The sequence below is a fragment of the Pleuronectes platessa genome, chromosome 7 (genome assembly GCF_947347685.1).
Source record: "Pleuronectes platessa chromosome 7, fPlePla1.1, whole genome shotgun sequence".
Taxonomy (NCBI): Eukaryota; Metazoa; Chordata; class Actinopteri; order Pleuronectiformes; family Pleuronectidae; genus Pleuronectes; species Pleuronectes platessa.
Window position 1 is genome coordinate 14,541,027 of NC_070632.1, and position 21,472 is coordinate 14,562,498.

Here is a 21,472-nt window from a genome sequence, read left to right on the forward strand (position 1 = left end):
TCATGATCTTGTATAAGGTCTGGTTCATCTGACCTCCTTGTGTTCCTTGTGGTTGAAATGATTCTCTTGGTACTGTAAAGCACATGAAACACAATACAAATGGCTGACAGTAAGTAGGTCAGCTAAACTACTGCTTAAGTGTGCTTTGGCTCATTAATAATGCATATGATAAAGACTGAAGTTGCTGGGTCTCTTTTTTTCTCCGATACTTTTCATATCTGAGATTGTTCCACCGTGGTGAGAGGAAAATACGCCATGATATCCTCCTGTTACAGTAATCCACTGTGTTCCTCCTCGTCAGAAGCAGGAAACAACGGCATTTGTTTTCTGTCAGGCTCTATTTTCAGAGCGTCTGTCACTTCACAGCTCGGAGCCAAGACCTGGGCAGTCGTGTCACGTGGCACACTGCGAGTCGGGGGGGGGGGCTTATCTCCTGTTGGCTGCTCAGAGACGTGGGCGGAGGATCTGTAGGTCTCCAGCATGCTCGGGTCAATTCTACAAACTTCTGGCCCGCGCACAGAAGCCCAGTGTCAGAGCTATAAACCTGTGGGTGTTTGTTTCTTCATGGACAATGCTGCGACCTCTGTTGCTGGAATGAAAGCTAGGCGTGGACTCATTCATTCCTGGGGCCGAGGGAGTGAACGCATGTGCTGTTGACCTAACAGGGCGATGCTAGTTGATAAATTAGGGCCCGGGTGTTAGATAGCCGTGATGTAAACATGCTCTTCAGCTTGCATCACATAAAAATACCATCACACTGAATCGGCAAACAGTCCCTGGCTGTTCCGTCTAGCTCCGAGTGTCGCTGTGGTTGAAGAGGCTGGACTAACCCAGAGACCTCTGGTTGACACCCAGTGGCAGGAAGAGGGTCAGCGTTGTTATGACGGCGGGCGGTGGGCCAAACTCTTTAGAGATAGGCAGGTGTGTCCTGGTTACGACTACTGGCTGTGTTGTTGATATTGCATCTGGACCGCCTGATGTGATGTTATGACTGTGAGCAAGAACTGGGAGGAGCACAGGGGAGTGGAGCGCTATTCACAGAGCTATGAATGATCAGCTCCGTGAAGCATTGCACATCAGTACAAGCAGGGTGGGGATACAATAAGACAGGCAGTGGAGTGAGTGTTCTCCTGGGGTAAGGGACTATTTGGACTTTGAATTGTGAGTTTAAGGCCTGGTGTGTTTCATCCTTGTTTTTTTCTCCAGATGAGAACGTGAAGGCTGGCGTCCACCAAGGCCACCGCTGCACCTTGGGCAGCGCACACACATGATCACATGACTCTGGACATGGACGCGGTCCTGTCAGACTTTGTTCGGTCCACGGGGGCAGAACCGGGTCTGGCAAGAGACCTGCTGGAAGGTAAGAGATCGCCGCAGCGCTGAGAGACACTGGCCTGCTTCTTCAAGAGAACTAAAAGTTGTCTTCAATACAAGGAAACGAGATGTTTGGGAATTACTGTTTTGATCATTTGCTCCCTGTTGTGACATGGCTGAGCAGAGGAGAGGGAAGAACAGAGGAGGAGAGGAAATGAGAGTGGAGGAAAATAAAGGAAACAAAGGCGGGAAGGAGAGGAGTGGGGGCTGCAACAGTAGGCCAGCTCGCTGATTTAAAGGCCAGTGTGACGGTTTTACGAGTACACTCCCCAGGGAGAGCTTTGTGCCCATTCATTGGAACTCATTGAGGAGCAGAGTGCTACTGGCACTTGTATATGGCGTACATACAGTGGAAAAAAAACACAGGGGAGCAAAAGTGCACCCAGCAACAGAACTGCGCTGCTGGGTTGGCTGAGATATAGAGACGATGATATAGAAATGTTTTTTTGCGCCTTTTTTGCACTTTGACCAGGAGAATGTGCAGTAAAGTAATGCAGCAGTCCAAACACAGATACAGTTTGGTCTGATTGATGGAAATAAAAGCATACGCCATGCTAATCAGACTTCCACTAGTGGATGGAATACCTCGTAGAATGTTTGCAGCAACCTATGTGAAGACTTTCCTTTCTCTGTGTGTACATAATGCAGCTGATGTCTGGTCTGAAAAAAAGAATTAGAGGGTTGGGTGTCTGCTTCTTCCTCCCACTCAGCCTCTTTTCCTCCCCCCTGATTCTGCCTCGGTATCGAGCCACGGGGGCATTCATGTGACAGACACCAAACAAGACACTGCACTTAAGACAAGGAAGAACGTGGGCCCGGATGCCCTATTTCAGTATAACTTCTGCTGCTTTTATCTGATGTTAGCATCGCTTTCCAGATGAGCATCAATCAGCAGCTCTGTTAACCTCTGCTCCGAGTCAGGCAGGAGTGTGTGTGTGTGTGTTTGTGTTTGTGTGTGTGTGTGTGTGTGTGTGTGTGTGTGTCTGTGTGTGTGTGTTTGTCTGTGTGTTTGAGGGGACAGAGAGACGAGCAACAGAGAAGTGTGAAAATATGACAGTGCCACATATGGTGCTTCCCTCTAGAGGCTGGTTTGTGTACTGCAGCAATGAATGTACCTTGACCTTTGTGTTAAAATTCACGAGACGTTGAACTAGAACATTTTCTGAGGGTTGTAAACAAACAATTGATCAACTGTAATTGTATATGGTATAATGAAGTTCATATTTAGTTTAAATTGACATTGTATATATATGCATACAATATATATTTTTTACTTTTTACTACCTTTACTTACTGAGTGTTTCATTATTCACTTTTTCTCCTGTAACATGGTAAATTATCCCCTTATTTTATTTATCTTAACACTGGGACTCTGAGATAGAGCAGAGCCATAGTTAATGTTGACAGGAACATCTGTGACAAATACAAATGTCTGCTGTATCTTAATGGAGTGTATACTTGAAGAAAATATATTTTTTACAGTAAAGCTTGTTCATAAAGATCTATTTCTATTGTTACTATCTATATGTAAATCCTCTGAAAAAGGTTTAATTCTGAATGTTGTTTGAATAAAAAGATGCACAGTGTGTCTAACAGACAGGGTTAATATATTGATACTGCAGATGAATTTGTCAGTGTTCCCTGTGCTGACGTTGGCCATTACAAATTACAAATGAGTGAGCAGGGACTGTGCTTTCCTTGCCACAGTGTAGTAGCAGCTTAATGTACAGGCGTTTTAAAGAACGTGCATTAGGTGCTGAGTGGCTGTGTAGCTGGACCTTAAGTCGTGTTCCTGGATGCATGCGGCTACAGCTGCTGAGATCCATACAGGGGAATCAGTTTTGCATTGATTGGCATGAGAGATGGTGATTAGTGGTGCTGTGTTTCATGTTCAGACAGCCAAGAAGTCTGGGAGTCCGAGTGGGGTTGAGAAGACAACTTCCTCCAGGTCTCTTACACAGGGAGTCCGTTAATGGACCCTGACACACAAACATGCTCAGGTTACAATCAGACAGACAGAGAGCCGGCGATCTTAATGTTTGCAGTCGAGGGCATTTAGGTGGGATTTATAAAGAGTGTTTTGCAGACAGGTCCTGTGGCATTAGGAGAAGGAACGCTCAGATATAATAAGATGGAGGTTTGACTTCTGTCTCATAAACCTGGAAGGGAATGTGTTAGAGAGACAGTACCCAGAGGACAACTGTGTCTCTGTGTGCGTGGTCTTGTGTGTGTGTGAGTGTGTGTGTGTGTGTGTGTGTGTGTGTGTCCCTCCTGCACATCAGGATATTGTTGTCACTCTTTTGAAGTATCTGTCTCTCCTCACTATCTTCATTTTTTGCTGGCCCCACCCGACCCCAACCCCTAGTTACTCACGTTTCGATGCAGCACGTTTAACACAGACAAAAGCACAGTATGGCATTGTTCTATATAGACTGTACATACCATTATTGTTCGGAATAACCGTTTGTTTAATGACTGTTAAGAGATCTAGAGATTTATAGGTATTTAATCAAAGTATTGAGGAAGACAGTAATCTGAAGATCTTGTTGAAATTTAGATTTTTCTTGTTATCAAAATACCAAGTACATTGTTATGGTTTTTAGGAATTACTAGGAGGGAATCTTGCTTATTTCCCTCTATGCTTTCTGTTTACTAGAGACGTTTTCTCAGCTTTTCTCCATGAGATCATCATGTTGACACTAAACAGTAGTGAACACTGTCTTGTTGCATCAGGAAAACAACTTTTTGTGTGGGAACGTAACGGAGATGGAATATAATTATTTCTCATTATTTCAGCAAGCAGCCTGACCTTTGTTTGTGTCCCACAGGTAAAAACTGGGACCTCAGTGCTGCTCTAAATGATTACGAGGAGCTCAGGCAGGTCCACACTGCCAACCTGCCACAGGTCTTCAATGAGGGCCGATACTACAAGCAGCCAGAGATACGTGACACGCCCACCCATGTCAGCAGGGTCGACAAGCCGTGTGCACAGAAGCAGGAGGACAATGCACAAGGTAGCAGGACCCCTGTCTGGAACAGAGATTACCCACCACTAATCACCAGTTCCCTTTGTTTCCACACGCTTCCCACTCATCCGTTCCATTCGTCCCTCTTTTCCGCTTTAGAGAAGCGTCTGTCCCGCGGGATCTCCCACGCCAGCTCTGCTATCGTGTCCCTGGCGCGGCTGCAAGTGGCTAGCGAGTGCACCAGCGAGCAGTTCCCTCTCGAAATGCCCATCTACACATTCCAGCTGCCAGACCTCAGCGTGTACAGTGAGGACTACAGGAGCTTCATAGAGAGAGACCTGATAGAGCAGTCCACCATGATGGCTCTGGAGCAGGCTGGTGAGTACTGCTGGATATAATACAATACATCCATTTGTAGTACTCTGCTACTACTGAAACAAGACATGTTACAGAATCATCACTGTGGCCTTTATTCAGATTACACTGAGAGGCAGAAGGCCAACAAAGCAGCAGCAAACAGAAATGCCAATGAAAGTGGAGACAGAGAAGTAGAGCGTGAGACTGAGAGAACAGACAGAACAGATCAGACAAGCAAGACAACAACTTCTAATTCAAACATCCCGGATCCCAAAGGGATTCATCTCCCTGCTGAAGCTTTGAAATAATGAAGAGAAACTAGTGAGTGAAGTTTCCAAACTTCCAGCAGAAAGTTTCCCTCACAGACAGAGTCTGTCAAGGCTTTCTCACCTAATTCTGTTCAACATCCGAGTACAGTCGACAAAAAAATATCGAGTCAATAAACCATTAAAACATAAAACGATGTCATAATATTATTCTAGATGCATTTTTGATGGTGTCTCAATATGGCGATTGTCAACCCGATAAACATGCACCATAGCAAGCAAACAGTTGGATGATGGATGGATAGAAAATGTTATAGTTAGTTATAGGTATGACTTCATGAACTAAAAGGATAACTCCTCAAAACTGATATAATTGCAGCATCATTGCTACAACAAACAAGAATTTTGATCCAAACTGGATTTTGCACTGGAAAACTGTAGGCAAAGCTACGGGAAGTATAGTGGGTCAAAACTGAACGAGGAAACCGTGACAACCGTGTTTATCACTGACTGATTGAGAGATTATTTTGAGACTAAGTTTGAGTAACCTGATTAATAACTAATCTGACTTCATTTAGATCTGCTTCCAGACCCAGGTTGCACTGAACTGGAACCATCCCTTGGCTAACAGAGTTGCACTCAGTCGAGCACATACAGGCCCAACAGTCCTCTTATTATGCCCCATTTATAAATTCCCTAGATCCCGATTTTTCTTTGAATCCATACCAAATTGACAACCCTCATCAATATCAGCTCCTTAAACATGCATGCGTATTTCAAGATCCATGCATTGCATCATTGCATCTCATGGAAATCCATTCAGTCGTTTTTGTCAGGGGTGAAAACACAACCTGTAGTGGAGGTGGACATTTATGCCTTTTGTTTGTCAATGGAGACGCACTGAAAGTGTGGGTGTGTTGTGGGTGATGGCGTTCGTCCGATTTCCAAAGATGGGAGCCACACTGAGTAGCCAACCAGAAGACAGTATCTGATCCTGTGATACATCAAGAATTTACACTCATGAAAGTTTGAGCACTGTCATGAATCTAATCAAAATGAAATGCATCACAAACTGTGGGAAGGATCAGGACGATAAAATATGTATCTCTGTGAATAAGAATTAGCCTCGCTTCATGGATGGTAAAAAGTAATAGTCACTCTCGGATGTAACATCATTAAACGCACTGGGATGTGACAGCAGATCATCCTTTTAGAAAAATGTACAGTATCTAAAGTAAAAAACTAAAATCATGACGTTCGAACTGATGGGACAAACCTGTGCAATCTGAGGCCTGTCTACACTGAGGGGTAAATCATTCAGAGCCTCTTCTGTGTTTACTGTGGTTGATGATGGATTCAGATCAGCCCAGACTCGGAGCAGTGAGGCCGTCTGCAGTAAAGCGACGTGCAGCAGCCGGGGGTGTGAAGCAGTCGTTTCTCCCTCGGGGCAGTGATGGAGCAGAAACTGGATTAACTGTGAAAGTCAGGCCGACCAGGAATATATTCAGAGTGGAGGCTGCAGGCATATTGCCTGTTCTAATCACTGCCTTCAAAGATCAGCCATAGAGGCTCATTATACTTGTTTGGCTAATTGTACTCAATGGGCCGTCACTTGTACCTGCTCCAGTACTCGACTAAGAGACGTTAAGTTACTTTTGAATATTAAGGTTCACATGCACCATATACGGCTTCTGTTAAGTAGCTGTGACACCGTTTTTTGTTGAATCTCATTGATAGAAGTGTTCACAGTTCACAATTCTGCTATATCTCCACAAGGCGGAGAGATCAGATAGAGATGGATGTCAAATACAAGGAAAATCTGAAAGAGGATCAGAGAAGCAGATGGACACAGGGAGGGAGGGCTCAGGGAATGGTTTCACGAGTATGAAAACAAAGTCAATCATATGCTGCGGCCTTCACTCTCACCAGATCTCAACCCAGTCAAACACTTTTTGGTGATTCTATTAATAATAATAGCAAAAACAACTTATACGGCACGTTTCAAACCAGCCGTTGCAAAGTCCTTCACAAAGACGAATTTGTATTATTATCGACACGGTTTTCTCTTCATTCAGTGCATTCCTTTTTTCCCCAACCTATGGTTCCTGTTCATGTAGAATATATAATAGCTCATAGATAACTGTCATAGGCCCTGGAAAATCCTCAGTAAAGTTTTTTTGTTTCAGTTTTGTGTTGCAAACAAAAAGACATCTTTCTTGTCGACCATATGCTTCTCTTCAGGGAGATGTTGAGCTAGTTTCGAGATCAATGGCAAATTGATATTGAGACATTATATTTCATTATACAAATACATTTGAACTTTCAATTGAAAATGGACTAACGTAAAATGTGTTTTCCTGGGTTTTGTGCAGATCCTGTGCATTTATTATTTCACTGTATGTATGTGTGCAGGTCGTCTGAACTGGTGGTCCACCATGTGCACCAGCTGTAAGAAACTGCTTCCTCTGGCCACCACAGGGGACGGGAACTGCCTCCTGCACGCTGCCTCCTTAGGTGAGCTACTCATGCACACATCAGCATATTCAATACACACTGTCACCATAATTTGATAACCATTTTTTGAAAACAGCTTTAGAGTCTCCATGAAACAGACTTAAGAGTGCAAGTTGATTCTGCATATTTTTGTTTCAGGTGAAAACATAAAGCTATGGTAGGTAGGCTTGATGGTTACAGTAGCCCGTTACACTTCATGTGCTTTGTGCATCAGTGTCAGATTTGACAGTCTCAACGATTTGAAGCCTGCTATCTATCCGCCAACTTCGTCCAAACCTGCGGATTTCCCCAATGAGCAGGACAGGGATGAACCAAGAGGAGGTAGACAACCGTGATCAGATCACTATGATATATATGGCCGAGTCCAAATAACAAGAAACACAAGAAAAATGTAAATTAAAAAACATGCAAAACTTCCTTTTCTTATCATGGGGCTTTTAAACGTCCAGTTGGCGTGGAACAACTGTGCCAGTCGGGGTCTAATGAGAGTGTCAACGCGGGGTCAGAGCTGCTGAATCCAGAGAACGGAGTGAGACAGGAGAAGTTAGAGAGATGAAGGAAGCAGCAGGAGAAGGGATGGAGTTAACTGACCTATACATTGCAGGAAAATGAAGGCTGCAGCGTCCGCAGGGTTCAGGGCATGACAGAATATGCAGGTCTGTGCTGGAGGAGATGGCTGACTCCCGAGTGTGAAGACTGTTACAGCAGCAGAGGGTTAGAAGCATCACAGCTAATGTGATCAGCACTGACATCCAGACGACTGAGGCCCTCTGATGAGTGACAAAAGACATTTTTAGTTTGACAGCTGAGGTCATCTAGGAACAACCTATCAACCAAATTGCATCTCTTTATTATGCCTTCATGCCGGTGACAGCCAGTGGCCCATTCCCGGAAACACGATATCTTATGAATGCCTCAACGGAATTTCATCAAATTTGATACAAATATTCACTCGTTCTCCAGAAAACTAATTTGATTTTGGTAGCTAAAGGTCAAAAGGTCAAGGTCACGGTGACCTCCCAAAGCACATTTTTAGCCTCGTGAATGCAATATCTCCAAGACGGCTTGAGGGAATTAATTCACATTTGGCACAAACATACACTTGAGCTTGGATTTCCTCTTGGTAGCCAAAGGTCAAAGGTCAAGGCGGTCTCATATAGTATGTTTATGTTTTTCTTGAACATGATGTGTTAAGGTCCCCTTGAGGAAATTAACATATTTGGTGCAAATTTACACTTGAACTCAGAGATAACCTAGAGGTCAAAGGTCAAGGTCAAAATGACCTAATGTTACTGTGTTTCCGTCGTCAAAGGTCAAGTTCATAGTGACATTTATATGGGGAAAAAAGACTCTAGAATTATGTTCACAGAAACTGCAGTAGCTGGCGGAGGCATACAAAGCAGTGCGGTACTTCTAGTTTTATCTATATGCGATGGTGCTGTTGTTTTATGTTCCTTGAGCCTGACTGGCAGTAACGCCGTTGTGTGTGTTGATCAGGAATGTGGGGCTTCCATGACAGAGACCTGATGCTGAGGAAGTCCCTGTACACCATGATGAAGAGCGGAGCGGAGAGGGATGCTCTGAAGAGGAGGTGGAGGTGGCAGCAGACCCAACAGAACAAGGAGGTCAGGGAGAGCCTCCATCCCGGCACACTGTACCTTCTAAAAGCATCACATCCTCTTTCACTAATGACACTTTAATACAGCCAGGGATGAGCCACTCGTAACCTCTTCTAATAGCACTGATTTTAGCTTCTCTGCATTTGGATTTTCGCTGCGAGGAAAAATGTCTCTCTACGATACCAATGTGGATTAGCAACAGTGCTTCTAATACTGTCAAATCCTCTGCACTTCCTCTCCGTTCTCTTCACGTCCATGGATTAAAGTATTTTCCAGTTTATTAAAAAAATGTGTCACCAAAGATAGCTCAGGCAAAGAAGTAGTACAGATGCTCATGTTTTAAAAATGCCCGGGGCACCCTGGTGGCCCGCTGATCTGAGATGCAACCCATGTAACTGCAGTGTCCCACTTTGAGTCCGGGCAGGGACCTTTGCTGCATGTCATCCACCTTTTTATCTAATTACCCATATATCCTGTCAGTCTCATCCATTAGCAAGAAGAACAGGCAGAAATTGCAGAACGGAAAGTTTAGCAATTTCTGCATTAGTCATTTAACCGTGGAAATGGTCAGAATGACTAATAACAGGGATTGTGTGGGTGAGCACCAGCACATGTTCATGAGAATTTCTATTTCTGTGTGTGTGTTTCTGCAGTCAGGGCTGGTGTACACTGAGGAGGAGTGGGAGAGAGAGTGGAACGAGCTGCTGAAGTTGGCCTCCAGCGAGCCTCGCTCTCACCTCAGCAAAAACGGCAACACCAGTGGAGGGTAAGCCGTTTGACTCATAGACTATTACTACATCCCTTAAAATAAAAAGCCTGCAAGCACAGACACACACACACACACGCACGCTCTCCAAAGACTCAAATATTACACTTTTTAACCAGAATGCAGTAGTATTTGCTCTCAAACCACTGTGTAAGATGGAGACCACAGTGAATCACAGCAGCTGTACAGGTTGGGCAGCTTCTAGTCGCATGTTCCACATTATAGCTCTTGTTTTAATGTGCTGTGCGTTGAAATTCTGCATGAGGCCCGCACTGAAAACAAAAAGTTCTTGCCGGGATGGATTTGTCGGGGAAACTGGTCCCACTCGGACTGTTGCTCTTTCAAATTGCTTCTCTGATTTAATAACATCGCCGAATCTCACAAGCGAGACTGTGCCATCTACTGGCTGCCTGCATCATTACCTCTTCTTCCATAACAACCTCCCTGAGCAGTGGGTTACTTTTAGCTGCTGCAGGTGAGGTGATTCTCACACACATACACAAACACACACACACACACACACACACACACACACACACACACACACACACACACACACTCCTTGAAAACAAGCGTAAGAGTGGGTTTATGTCAGGCTACAGAGGCACCATGGAAACTAACCGTGGTTTCTTCCTCCTACGCACAGAAACCTTGTGGTTTTCTTTGTTTCCATTTTCTCTGAAACAAACATACACAAGTTTTCATATCATCGCTTGGTGTAGCAGCACATTTGATTGGGGTGGGGGGGTGGGGGGGGGACTATGATGCTCTATCTGCAGACTGAGAGAACTGCTGCGTGTGGAACATGCAAACTCTCTGTGCGGGTTTCCTCCGGCTCCCTCACACGCATTACAAATTCATACAGATTGGGGTTAGGTTAATTGTTGACTGCATGTGTGAATGTCGGCCATGTGATCCACTTGCGGCCTGTCCAGGTTTTAGCCTGCCTCTCACCCAATGTCAGCTGGGATTGGCTCCAGCTTCCCCTTGACCTTCAATGGATAAGCACTATAGATAATGGATGGATGGATGGATGGATGGATGGGAATGTGAAGTGTGCAAACCTCATAACATACAATTCATTGGTAAAGTCTGAAAACAATAGAATTCTTTTTAGATTTAGATGTCCAGCTAAAGGGATAGTTCAGCCAATCACACAGTTCACCCTCCCCTCCATAGGCCTAGTGGTGAGTAGATAATGAGTGAATTTTCATTTTTGGGTGAACAACCCTTTTAAAGATCTCTATCGCTGAGTATATCCCATTAATGACCGTAATTTGCTCATTTAGCCTGGTGGTTCTAACCTCTCATTGAGTCTGACTGTAATACAGTAATCAGGTCAGGGATGGTTGATGGTCCTAGTGTGAGATGAGCCACTAAATGGGATGAGTGGGATTCACATATTAAGAGGCTCTTCATTAGAGTAAATGTGGCAGCGTGGCTGTTTGTGTGGCTGACAACTTAATTGTTCCACATCCTCCGGTTCCCTGGTGGTTGCATGCCTGAGAGCCTCTGTTTCTCTCCATTGCTCCCTCCCTCCGTCTTTCTCTCTCCCACTCTCTCTTATTCAAATATATGTATGTACAGATGGATTATTACCTCCACCAAGGAGGTTATGTCTTCGTCTGAGTTTGATTGTTCATCTGTCTGGATGTGGTATTGGTAAAGGGAAGAACCTATTCCATTTTGTGCAGATCCAGATCAGGGGGGCGGTCCAGAGATGCTTTTTTTGCTTTCTTTTACATTAAGAGATCGAGATTTTTCAAAATTTTCATTGATTTCTCAGAGAATAATTCATGGTTCTTGATGAAAAAAAACACATGTGCTTCAGGGACTTATGTTTATGAGTGTGTGTAATCTGGTGCAGATCGTGTTTTCACTAGGGGACTGTTGGTCCTTGGCGGAGGTATGCTCTCTACTGAGTGTCACTCAAGTTTTGCATTGTTGTCCTGTTTGATAGAGGAAAAAAGTAGGAGCCGTTTGGATGAGATTTGATTACACCTGCGCATTGTTAGCACATTCATTTAATATTTTGACTGCAGATGTCATTCTACCATTCAATAGTCAGGAGCCTGTCCCATAATCTCACAGTGTTTCATGTGTTCCTTTTATTTTCTCAGTGTGGATAACTCTGAGGATCCCGTCTACGAGAGTCTGGAGGAGTTCCATGTGTTTGTGCTGGCCCACGTGTTACGCAGGCCAATCGTAGTGGTGGCTGACACGATGCTCAGAGACTCAGGAGGAGAAGGTAGGCTGACTGCATCTTCTAATGATCCTGTACACTACAGCAGGGTGAGCTGAGGTAACTGACACTACATGTGGTGTTGTGTGTTGTGAATCTCCAGCTTTTGCTCCCATCCCATTTGGAGGACTATATCTGCCCCTGGAGGTGCCTCCAAGCCGCTGTCACTGCTCCCCTCTGGTCCTGGCCTATGATCAGGCTCACTTCTCCGCACTGGTGTCCATGGAGCAGAGGGACCAGCAGCGAGAGCAATGTAAGCAACTGCACCACATTATGAACACCCCGTTACAAAATGTATATGGATTGTTAACGCTTTTTCATGCAGGGATATTTTTTTTTCTGTCACGTATTCACAACATCATCAGAACATCCACTCGCTCGCGGTGAATCCTGCAGAGGAATCTCCTGCTGTGTTTTCACATTGAGTTGTTAATCCAAAGAGTCACCTCCTGTAATGTGCAATAGTTAGGCAGTTTTTGCTTTTAACTTAAGTGCGTGGATTGTGGGAGTGAGGGCGAGTGGTCGGCCTGTCCTGCTAGAGGTGAATAATGTATGAGACAGCAGTCTAATTACCTGTGATCCATTATTAAAACTGGCTGGTTGGCAGCAGGGACCAGGGAGTGGTCGACATGGAGGGGGAGAGGATGGCAGGCTTCTGCTTCTGCTTCTTCTTCTTCTTCTTCTTCTTCTTCTTCTTCTTCTTCTTCTTCTTCTTCTTCTTCTTCTTCTTCTTCTGACTTTCTAAATATTGAGTTAAAGTAATTCAATCCTGTATGTTATTGCATATCTACGTTTCTCCCTCTGAGGTTGAATTCCGCCGGTTTAACTGGGTGTGTCTGTTCTTCTCACGCAGAAATCTCTGATATAGTTCCTGTGCAGAACATTTTGATTGTTATGTTGTGGCCAGTCAGTGTTGATTTTCCATTGTGTTGAGTGACTCTTGTTTTTTGTCCTGTTGTGCCCGTTCTGATGTTGCCGACTCCAGATGCGTGGCTTGTTTTCGAGGTTAGCTTATTCCTCACATGCAGGTCCTCTAATCAACAAATAAAGTGCTTCCCCTTGACAACCAGCGTTAGCAGTCACGGCACTCTTCTGTATCTGACTCAGTGGGTGGAACTCACTTGTCATTTGATTTGCGTGGGCAGCCGGCCAACTCTGTGTCTCCCCGGTGTTTTTTTCTCACCCTCAAATGCAGATACACTTGCGCAAATGCTCTTTTTCTTCCTCTCTCTGTCTTCCTCCTCCTTCTCTTCCTCTCTTGTGCTCGTCTGAGTACGTTCTATTCTCAGCCCATAAACACCAACCTAGCTATTAAGGCAGGGGTATGATCACTGCAGACAAGCAGACAGACATGATCACTAACCTGCCGCTCCTGCCCTGAGGTCATTCCCTTTTGTGCCAGCAGCACATGAAAGCCAGGCTCCTCCACTATTCTGCACGCTTGTATATTGGCTGTTATCATGTGGCAGAGAGGGTTCTCCTTTTTGTCCACCAGATGGTGCATATGTCCAAAGAACCCGCTGTAGCTCAAGCACAACCCCTCTGCATGACTGCATTTAATTATTCTGGTACGCTGTGTCCTTAGACAGGCTCAGAGAGAGGTACTGTCTGCAGTCTGTGTGCAGGATGTTATGAAAACACTTGTACACACTAGATGCATGTGTATGTCATGGGATGTATCCCATGACACACTAATGATACAAATCACTCCTACTCTAGATAGGTTTATCTGCGGTTTTATGCATTTTAAGTTCTATATTTTATGACTTTGTTAGAAATGGCTGGTGCTCTTATCATTTTTAAATTGAAAGAAAAGTACAGTGATGACATGCTGCCTCATATCTTGTACGGCTGGACAGATGTCAGCCATACAAGCAAAGGGTCAGACAGGCAGACCTAATCTTCCACCGCCAATTAGGGCAGAGTAGCCCCAGTCTGTCTCTAAGCCCTCATGACATCGCCACATATGGACAGGGTCCTGGACCGCTGGGGCCCCGGCTAACCAAGCCTCTCTGCTGACAGTCAGGCCACTGTGTGGACGTCTCAGGTGGAGGGCTGCTCTCAGTTTTCCCCAGCACAGCGAAGAGCATCCGAGGGGCATCGGGCCTGTGTGTGTTCAGGTGCCAGAGGCTGGGTTAGAATACTGGCTCTTTCTTTAGCCCTCTGTATGGAAGATTATAGCAGAGTCCCTCCCAGTAACCTGATTCTAAATCACACTGACACGTCACGCTACTGCCCCTTTTATGGCCGGCGTGCATGACTGCTGGGGCTGTTTTGATGGTGGATGGTGAAAAAACAACAAGCGAGGGGTGACTGAAGTCAAAGGTTACTGCTGATGGTTAAAATTCTTTGTTTATATTCTGAGTGTCTCCCACAGAAGAGCAGTCAAGTGGTTTTCCTGGTGAGTTCATCAGGTGAACCCAGAGTCCTTGTGCACATGACTATGATTTCTATCAGCCCATTTACCGCTCACCTGCTGTGTGATAATGATCGGCTCCTCAGCAGATGCCGTGTGCTGTGTCTTTTATCAGCTTGTTTGCGCTTCTGTGGTTAAATGACGTCAGAAGTGGAACTGGCCCTCTGGAAAACTCTGAAACGACTTCAAGCTCTGGTCCCAGTACCAAAACACTTCCAGGTTTTCGTTGGCATCCCATCACCAACCCTCTGACAACCCTCTGAATTAAAGTCTTTTACACAAAGACCACCTACAGTACATAACATCGCAGTGTACCCATCCAGCTCTGGCAAGCCCCCTCCTCTATCTATTAAAGACACCCAGTGTATTACTCACCATGGACTCGTTGTAATTAAGCCAACATGGCAATCACAATTAAAATGTTATGTGTTGTGGTTTTATGTTACTTCAAATGTGATGTTATTACAACCACGGTTCCGCTGTGAAAAAGCTCAGGCTTGTTTATATGCACTACTGCTGTTTACTCTGGTGAATTAGGCCCCTTTAAATCTGCAGCTGTGCGGACTGACCAAAGTCAGGAATTCAAATTTGTGCGTTTTCCAGACAGTACAAATTGTTCTTGAATCGCAAAACATAGGAAACATTGGCTCACTGCTCCGGCTCTGAATCAAAGCTCGTGCTGCTCACTCTCATTCTGCTCTCACGGCACATAGCAGGATTGAACTGAGGGCTGCACAGTAAAAAATGTAATATATCTATTTCCAACCAATTCGTGTGAATACATTCATAGAAAGGATATCTACCTCATTTCCAACAGCTGTTTCCTCACTGAGTACACACAAGTGTCTCCCTCCCTCCCTAATCGCTCAGACTGGACCCCCCCAACCCCTCGATTCAGAGATGTAAACTGAGCAAGGCGAGGCGGGCTAGCAGCTATGTTGCCGAGTACACAGCTCGCATACCACAGAGGGCTATGATGTCATCCATGCATAAGCTATGGGAGTCTGGTCATTCAAGGACAACACAACTAGGCTGCCAACAGGGATAGTAAATACATTACAGCACACTTTAGTCCCCCAGAGCTCAATTGGCAGCATTGAATTTGTGAATCTGGACCGGGCCCAAACTGGGAACAACAGCACACACAGCACTCTGGAATGGGGAGAAAGAAAGACAGCTGCATCGTGGGAGCCGGGACACAGACCTCCACCTTCTGCTGCATGACCTGAGTGGGAACTGAGTGGGAGCTGTGTGTGTGTGTGTGTGTGTGTGTGTGTGTGTGTGTGTGTGTGTGTGTGTGTGTGTGTGTGTGTGTGTGTGTGTGTGTGTGTGTGTGTGTGTGTGTGTGTGTGTGTGTGTGTGTGTGTGTGTGTGTGTGTGTGTGTGTGTGTGTGTGTGTGTGTGTGTGTGATTTTGAATTATATTGGCCTTGTGCATTCTAGGAAAGAACCTTCTTCAAAAAGTTTGTTCCCCTCCCAAGGCTCTTATTTGTCTCTGTGGCTGCAGCTATTACTCAGTCCCTCATTTTAAGTAGATAGTATAAGATGCATTGTCATTGGCAGTCATTTACCCAGCCTGACATTCTAGGCCAGATGTCTTTCTCAACAAGTCTAGTCCGTCAGCATTGCTGCTAGTGATACAGTGGAATATGTTTCATAAGCTTCAAACTGATGGTGTGAGATAAAAATAAATAGCATTGTGTTAAATGTGCTAGCCCGGATGTGGCTGTTAAAAGAACTTAAGGCATCATCAAAATACATGCAGCACCAGTATTTTGACAGTGAGCATGCCTCATCGTGTGCTTTGCACCCAAACACAGGCCGTCAGAAAGAGACTCGACAGGGATGGAGAGGGGCTTTGACCTGCAGTTCCACCGGGGATGCAGTAGGGGCAGTTGCTGCTGGTGTCCATGTCTGTGTGGAGCCTGAAGAGCAGCCTCTTGGCAGTGGAAGAATTGATGAGGCAGGGAGGAGACTGTATCTTCCATCTGGGGCTGACAGGGAAAGCTGGAATGTCCTCGGCCTGAACAGCCTGCCTCTCTCTGGCGTCATGTGGACAACAGCCCCCACACTAGGAAGCCACGAGAACAAGCACGTGTGGGTGTCTGTTTTAGGCTTTCCAGTGACGAAAACCTCTTCCTCCCAGTAAAGAGCGGATCATATCAGTGGAGGATGAATGACTTTTCTTCACCTCTCCTGCTCTTAACCTGTACTCCTGTGTCTGATTGCACTCTATAACCAAACCAATTAATCATGTGCAGCTCCGATCAGCCGAACACGTACTCAGTTTCTATAAATCTAAGCTGCCCTCTCATCATGCCAAAGTTTAGATTCATTAGTTCACCACCTCTGCCAAGGAGGTTATGTTTTCACCCCTGTTTGTTTGTTTGTTTGTAAACAAGATCAAACAAAATCCGCTGAATGGATTACTAGGTTTTGAATATAGTTTTTCCTGCCTATTTGTGTTGCAGTTTTTTCTCAATCAGAAAAAATATTAGCAATCTGTAATAAAACTACAAACAAGACCAACGTGGAGCTGATAACTGGTAGTCTGCACATCACCAAGGTCAGAATTTGTTAGAGTGCACTCTTCTTGGTTGCCTGAGAGATGATGGATAATGTCTCTGACTGTAGTTTGTAAAAATAACATTTCAAGGGTCCGTTGTGTAAGTCAATCTGGGACTTCCATATCCCTTCATGTCTGTTGTATTTGACATATAGGGCTAAAACTTAACTCATTATGGTCTGAAAAGGGTCCTATAAAGTCTTAAATGTAACCTGTGGAAACCTGAGGAAAGCCTGAAGACACCTAATCAGTTTCTCACACTGACCATGACCTGACCTGATACGCTCAGAAGAGACCATCGTGAAGGACATATCGTCTATTATTTCATTTTATTTTCTTGTCATGAGAGTTGTTTTGTATTACTGATGCAGGCCGTATATGGGCCGGAGGCTGGAGGTTGCCCACCTCTGCTTGAACCCAAACTGACAGGCATCTGGGATAGTAACATGGCATCATTCTAGTGAGGCCTCATGGTGTCAACTCAGCTCTGACACCACAGCGGTCTTGTGGGAGAACGGGTTGCGTGCGATGTAGTCTCCGTTGGTGAGGCGACACCGAAGTAACCTTTTGTTAATCTCATCTCTTCCAGCTGTTATCCCTCTGACTGACTCGGAGCACAAGCTGCTGGCACTCCATTTTGCCGTGGACCCTGGCCGGGACTGGGAGTGGGGGAGGGACGACAACGATAACACCAAGCTAGCCAAGTAAGTCCTGTATAGTCTATCACAGCATGTTGATGCGTATCAACAGAGCAAGTGACTGCAAAAGCAACTCGGAGAGAAGGTGAGAGGGTAAAATCCGCAGGCGATGGCAGTTCTGTTCAGTCTACACACACACGGCTGTATATATGTGGGGGATTTAACTTTGATTACGGGCTCCGGATCCAGGTTACTTCAAAGAGTGAGCAGAGAGAGAACAAATTGTGAGTCACGTCAGTCATCCATAGGGTTTTCCAGGAATGGCCCCACTAAAGCAGCAACACCCTCTCTGAGTTTAGCAAAGGCTTTGTTTAAGGGTTTCTGTTTCACATTCCTGCCGGTCAGGGGGTTAGCTGATCCTTATACAAGCTGCAGAATGGAGAATTCATATATATAGAGAGAAGATGCCTTAACTACTTTCTGATGTCAGCTCTTTGTACCATCTTTAAAAATCTGAAACTTCCTAAACAGAATGTTGCACTAGACCCTTAAGCGCACTGTTGATGCCATGAAGACTCCTACATTACACTGCTTGTTTATAATCCTGAATATATCTTCTCCTACAGTCTCATCTTGTCTCTGGAGGCCAAACTCAACTTGCTGCACAACTACATGAATGTAACGTGGATTCGAATTCCATCTGAAACAAGGGTAATTTTATTTTCTTGCTTGTGAGTCATTCGTGGCGGTTAGTTTAGCTCGGGAGAGACTCCTCCATTCCAGAAGGTCTTTAAACCACAGAGTCCAATCAGTCAGCGTTATTTACTGTCAGAAGGCAATAAACCTTCGGCATTTATGTGTGTGCTGAATATGAATCTTCAGAGTACAGGAAAATTAGATCGTGTGTGTGTGTGTGTGTGTGTGTGTGTGTGTGTGTGTGTGTGTGTGTGTGTGTGTGTGTGTGTGTGTGTGTGTGTGTGTGTGTGTGTGTGTGTGTGTGTGTGTGTGTGTGTGTGTGTGTGTGTGCGTGCGTGCGTGTGTGTGAATTTGCATATTTATAGAAATATGTTAGAACTGTCCACTTATAAATACCTGAAATCAAAATTCCATGAAATTCTCCAAAGTGCAGAAATCAAAATTTTATGAAATTGTCCCTGAAACATCATCACCTCTGTTCTGATCTGTGTTTTCTTCATTGCTGTGTGTGTGTTTGTGCGTCTCTGTGCAGGCTCCCTTGGCTCAGCCAGAGTCTCCCACAGCCTCTGCAGGTGAGGATGTCCAGTCTCTGGCAGAGTCCATGGACTCTGACCGCGAGTCTGTCGGCAGCAACTCTAATGTCAACACGGGCAAGCCCAGCAAAGAGAAGGACAAGGACAAGCAGCGCAAGGACAAAGACAAGAGCCGGGCGGATTCTGTAGCCAACAAACTAGGTAGCTTCAGCAAAACCCTGGGAATCAAGCTGAAGAAGAACATGGGAGGCCTGGGTGGCCTCGTGCACGGTAAAATGAACAAATCCAATTCTGGCTCAGGTCGTAGTGGGGAGAACGGAGGGGAGAAAGCAAAGAAGAAGGAGTCTAAGACTAACAAAGGAAGCAAGGAGGAGTCGGGCCAGTCAGCCAGCTCCACCTCCTCTGAAAAGGCCACTAGTCCCTCTCCTACAGACAGACCCTCCAGCTCCTCCCCCACGGAGAGACAGGACAGTGCAGGGAGAGTCTCAGGGGACAAGATCATGGAAAACTGGAAATACAGCACCGATGTCAAGCTCAGCCTCAACATTCTGCGGGCCGCCATGCAGGGGGAGCGCAAGTTCATCTTCGCCGGCCTCTTGCTCACCAGCCATCGACACCAGTTCCACGAGGAGATGATCAACTACTATCTGACCAACGCCCAGGAACGATTCAGCCAAGAGCAGGAGCAGAAGAGGAAGGAGGCCGAGAAGAAGCCCCCCATCACCAATGAGGTGGCCGCGAAGAAACCTGAGCATGAGAGTGTCTTCCAGAGGGAGAGATCGGACAGCTCGCCTCCGGAGAGCTGCTCTCCTGTCCTGCCCCACCACACACACACCTACAACCACAACTCACAGCCCCCACTGGGTCTCAAGATGCAGGGAAGGAACAGTCCCATTCCTGCAGCCCCCCTAGTATCGGTCCCAGTGCCCCCCCTGACACCGCCAACAGCCTCACACCATGTCTCCCACCCAGCCCCTGCGCCTTACTCCTCCCCCAGTATTGGTGCTAAGAGACCTGGGCCTTTACCTGTGTCTGCCCACTACAGCCATACACCGCCCATCCAGAGGCACAGTGTGATTCACATACAAGATGTCAACATGCAAACCTCCATCTTCCAAGATGACCCCTATAAGCCTGCGGTGGGCACCCTAAAGACATGCGCCACCTACCCCCAGCAGAACCGCTCACTCTCATCGCAGAGTTACAGCCCTGCTCGCCTGTCAGGGGTCCGCACTGTTAACACCATGGACACCCTGGCCTACAATATGCCTGGCGAACACAAGTCCCACACCTACACCAATGGATTTGATGCGGGAGACATTCAGGACTGCCTGGAGTTTGCTGATGAGGACAACTCGTCTCACACCTGGCTCAACCAAGACAAAACCAAAGGGCGGAGCTCTGGAAGCCCTTTGTACTGCTTTCAGCAGCGCCGCTGCAAGAGGGAGAACTGCTCCTTCTACGGCAGGTCAGAGACAGAAAACTACTGCTCCTACTGCTACAGGGAGGAGCTCAAACGCAGGGAGAGGGAGTGCAAGGTGCAGAGGCCTGCGTAGCCATCACCGCCACTTCAGCCACTTGTCAGCAAGGCCACAGGAGACTTGAGGGAAGACACCATCTGCACTCTGCATCAAGAATATCATGACGGCAAACATTTTCCTATTTTGTTGAAGAATGCTCTTGTATTCCTGTCACCCTTCCCTTGTTGGTAAAGATTATTCCTTTATGATGGGGGATGCAGAACTTGAAACAGTGAGCAGCTTTGGCCAGATATCGTGCGATTGTTTAGTTTGATTTCTGTCTGATTGAATTTAGTCTTTTACTTGTTTTAGAGTAAAAGTCATCTCTGTGATGTAACTCTCTGTATGTGAGGGAAAGGTCTTTATTTTTCAAAGTTTAAAAAGATTTGCATCTTATCTGGAGGGAACATTTTAGCTCTTTTAATCAGTTTTAATGCAATACCTCTGCTAGGTTCCTCAAAATCTCTGTGGGAAATTTGTAGTTGTTTTGCAATCAAAATAAATTCAATGGGAGATTGATATTAGAATTTAAAGCAATAAATTGGGGATTTTTGCTACAACCTCTCCCAGTTTTGTCTATGCACCAATAATATAATTACTGTAGGTTATCTGTGTCTTGTAAATTGTAAAGGATTGTCACGGTGTGCTTTTGTAAACAATTTGAACTACAGGAATAAAAACGTGTAAGCATCATAGGTTGTAATGTTGGAATAGGGTGACATGTCAAACTCTCATGTGTTACGTGTTAACCTTTGTTGTTGCCACAGTGCAAGGGTTAGCTGTATCAGAGGCAGACGCAAAATATTGTGCAGGATTTCATTTCATATTTTTGCCCGTAGTCGACCTCCTCAAGACCACAAGCACTGCCAAAACTGGCTTCTTACAAAAAAATTAGATTCCAATTTTCCAACTGTTTTTTGTGCCAAATACTGAACAATGTGCATAGGACAGATTGCTTTCCAAATATGCAGTGTTTTATGGTGTGTGTCTCTGAGTCGCC

The 21,472-nt window shown here is 45.5% G+C and overlaps 1 protein-coding gene across 2 annotated transcripts in view; it reads left to right on the forward strand.

Annotated features, from left to right (window-relative positions):
* The window catches only part of otud7a (OTU deubiquitinase 7A), a 40,751-nt gene extending 19,586 nt beyond the window's left edge, over positions 1-21,165 (forward strand). For both annotated transcript variants that reach the window (XM_053427625.1, XM_053427626.1), the window contains exons 3-13: positions 1,207-1,360; positions 4,203-4,388; positions 4,500-4,718; positions 7,376-7,477; positions 8,975-9,102; positions 9,750-9,862; positions 11,983-12,110; positions 12,208-12,357; positions 17,675-17,789; positions 18,350-18,434; positions 18,952-21,165. In XM_053427625.1, the coding sequence (XP_053283600.1) occupies positions 1,276-1,360; positions 4,203-4,388; positions 4,500-4,718; positions 7,376-7,477; positions 8,975-9,102; positions 9,750-9,862; positions 11,983-12,110; positions 12,208-12,357; positions 17,675-17,789; positions 18,350-18,434; positions 18,952-20,508 (2,868 nt within the window). In that variant the 5' untranslated portion in view covers positions 1,207-1,275 and the 3' untranslated portion in view covers positions 20,509-21,165. The remainder of the gene's footprint in view (positions 1-1,206; positions 1,361-4,202; positions 4,389-4,499; positions 4,719-7,375; positions 7,478-8,974; positions 9,103-9,749; positions 9,863-11,982; positions 12,111-12,207; positions 12,358-17,674; positions 17,790-18,349; positions 18,435-18,951) is intronic.
* The last annotated feature ends 307 nt before the right edge of the window (positions 21,166-21,472 follow it).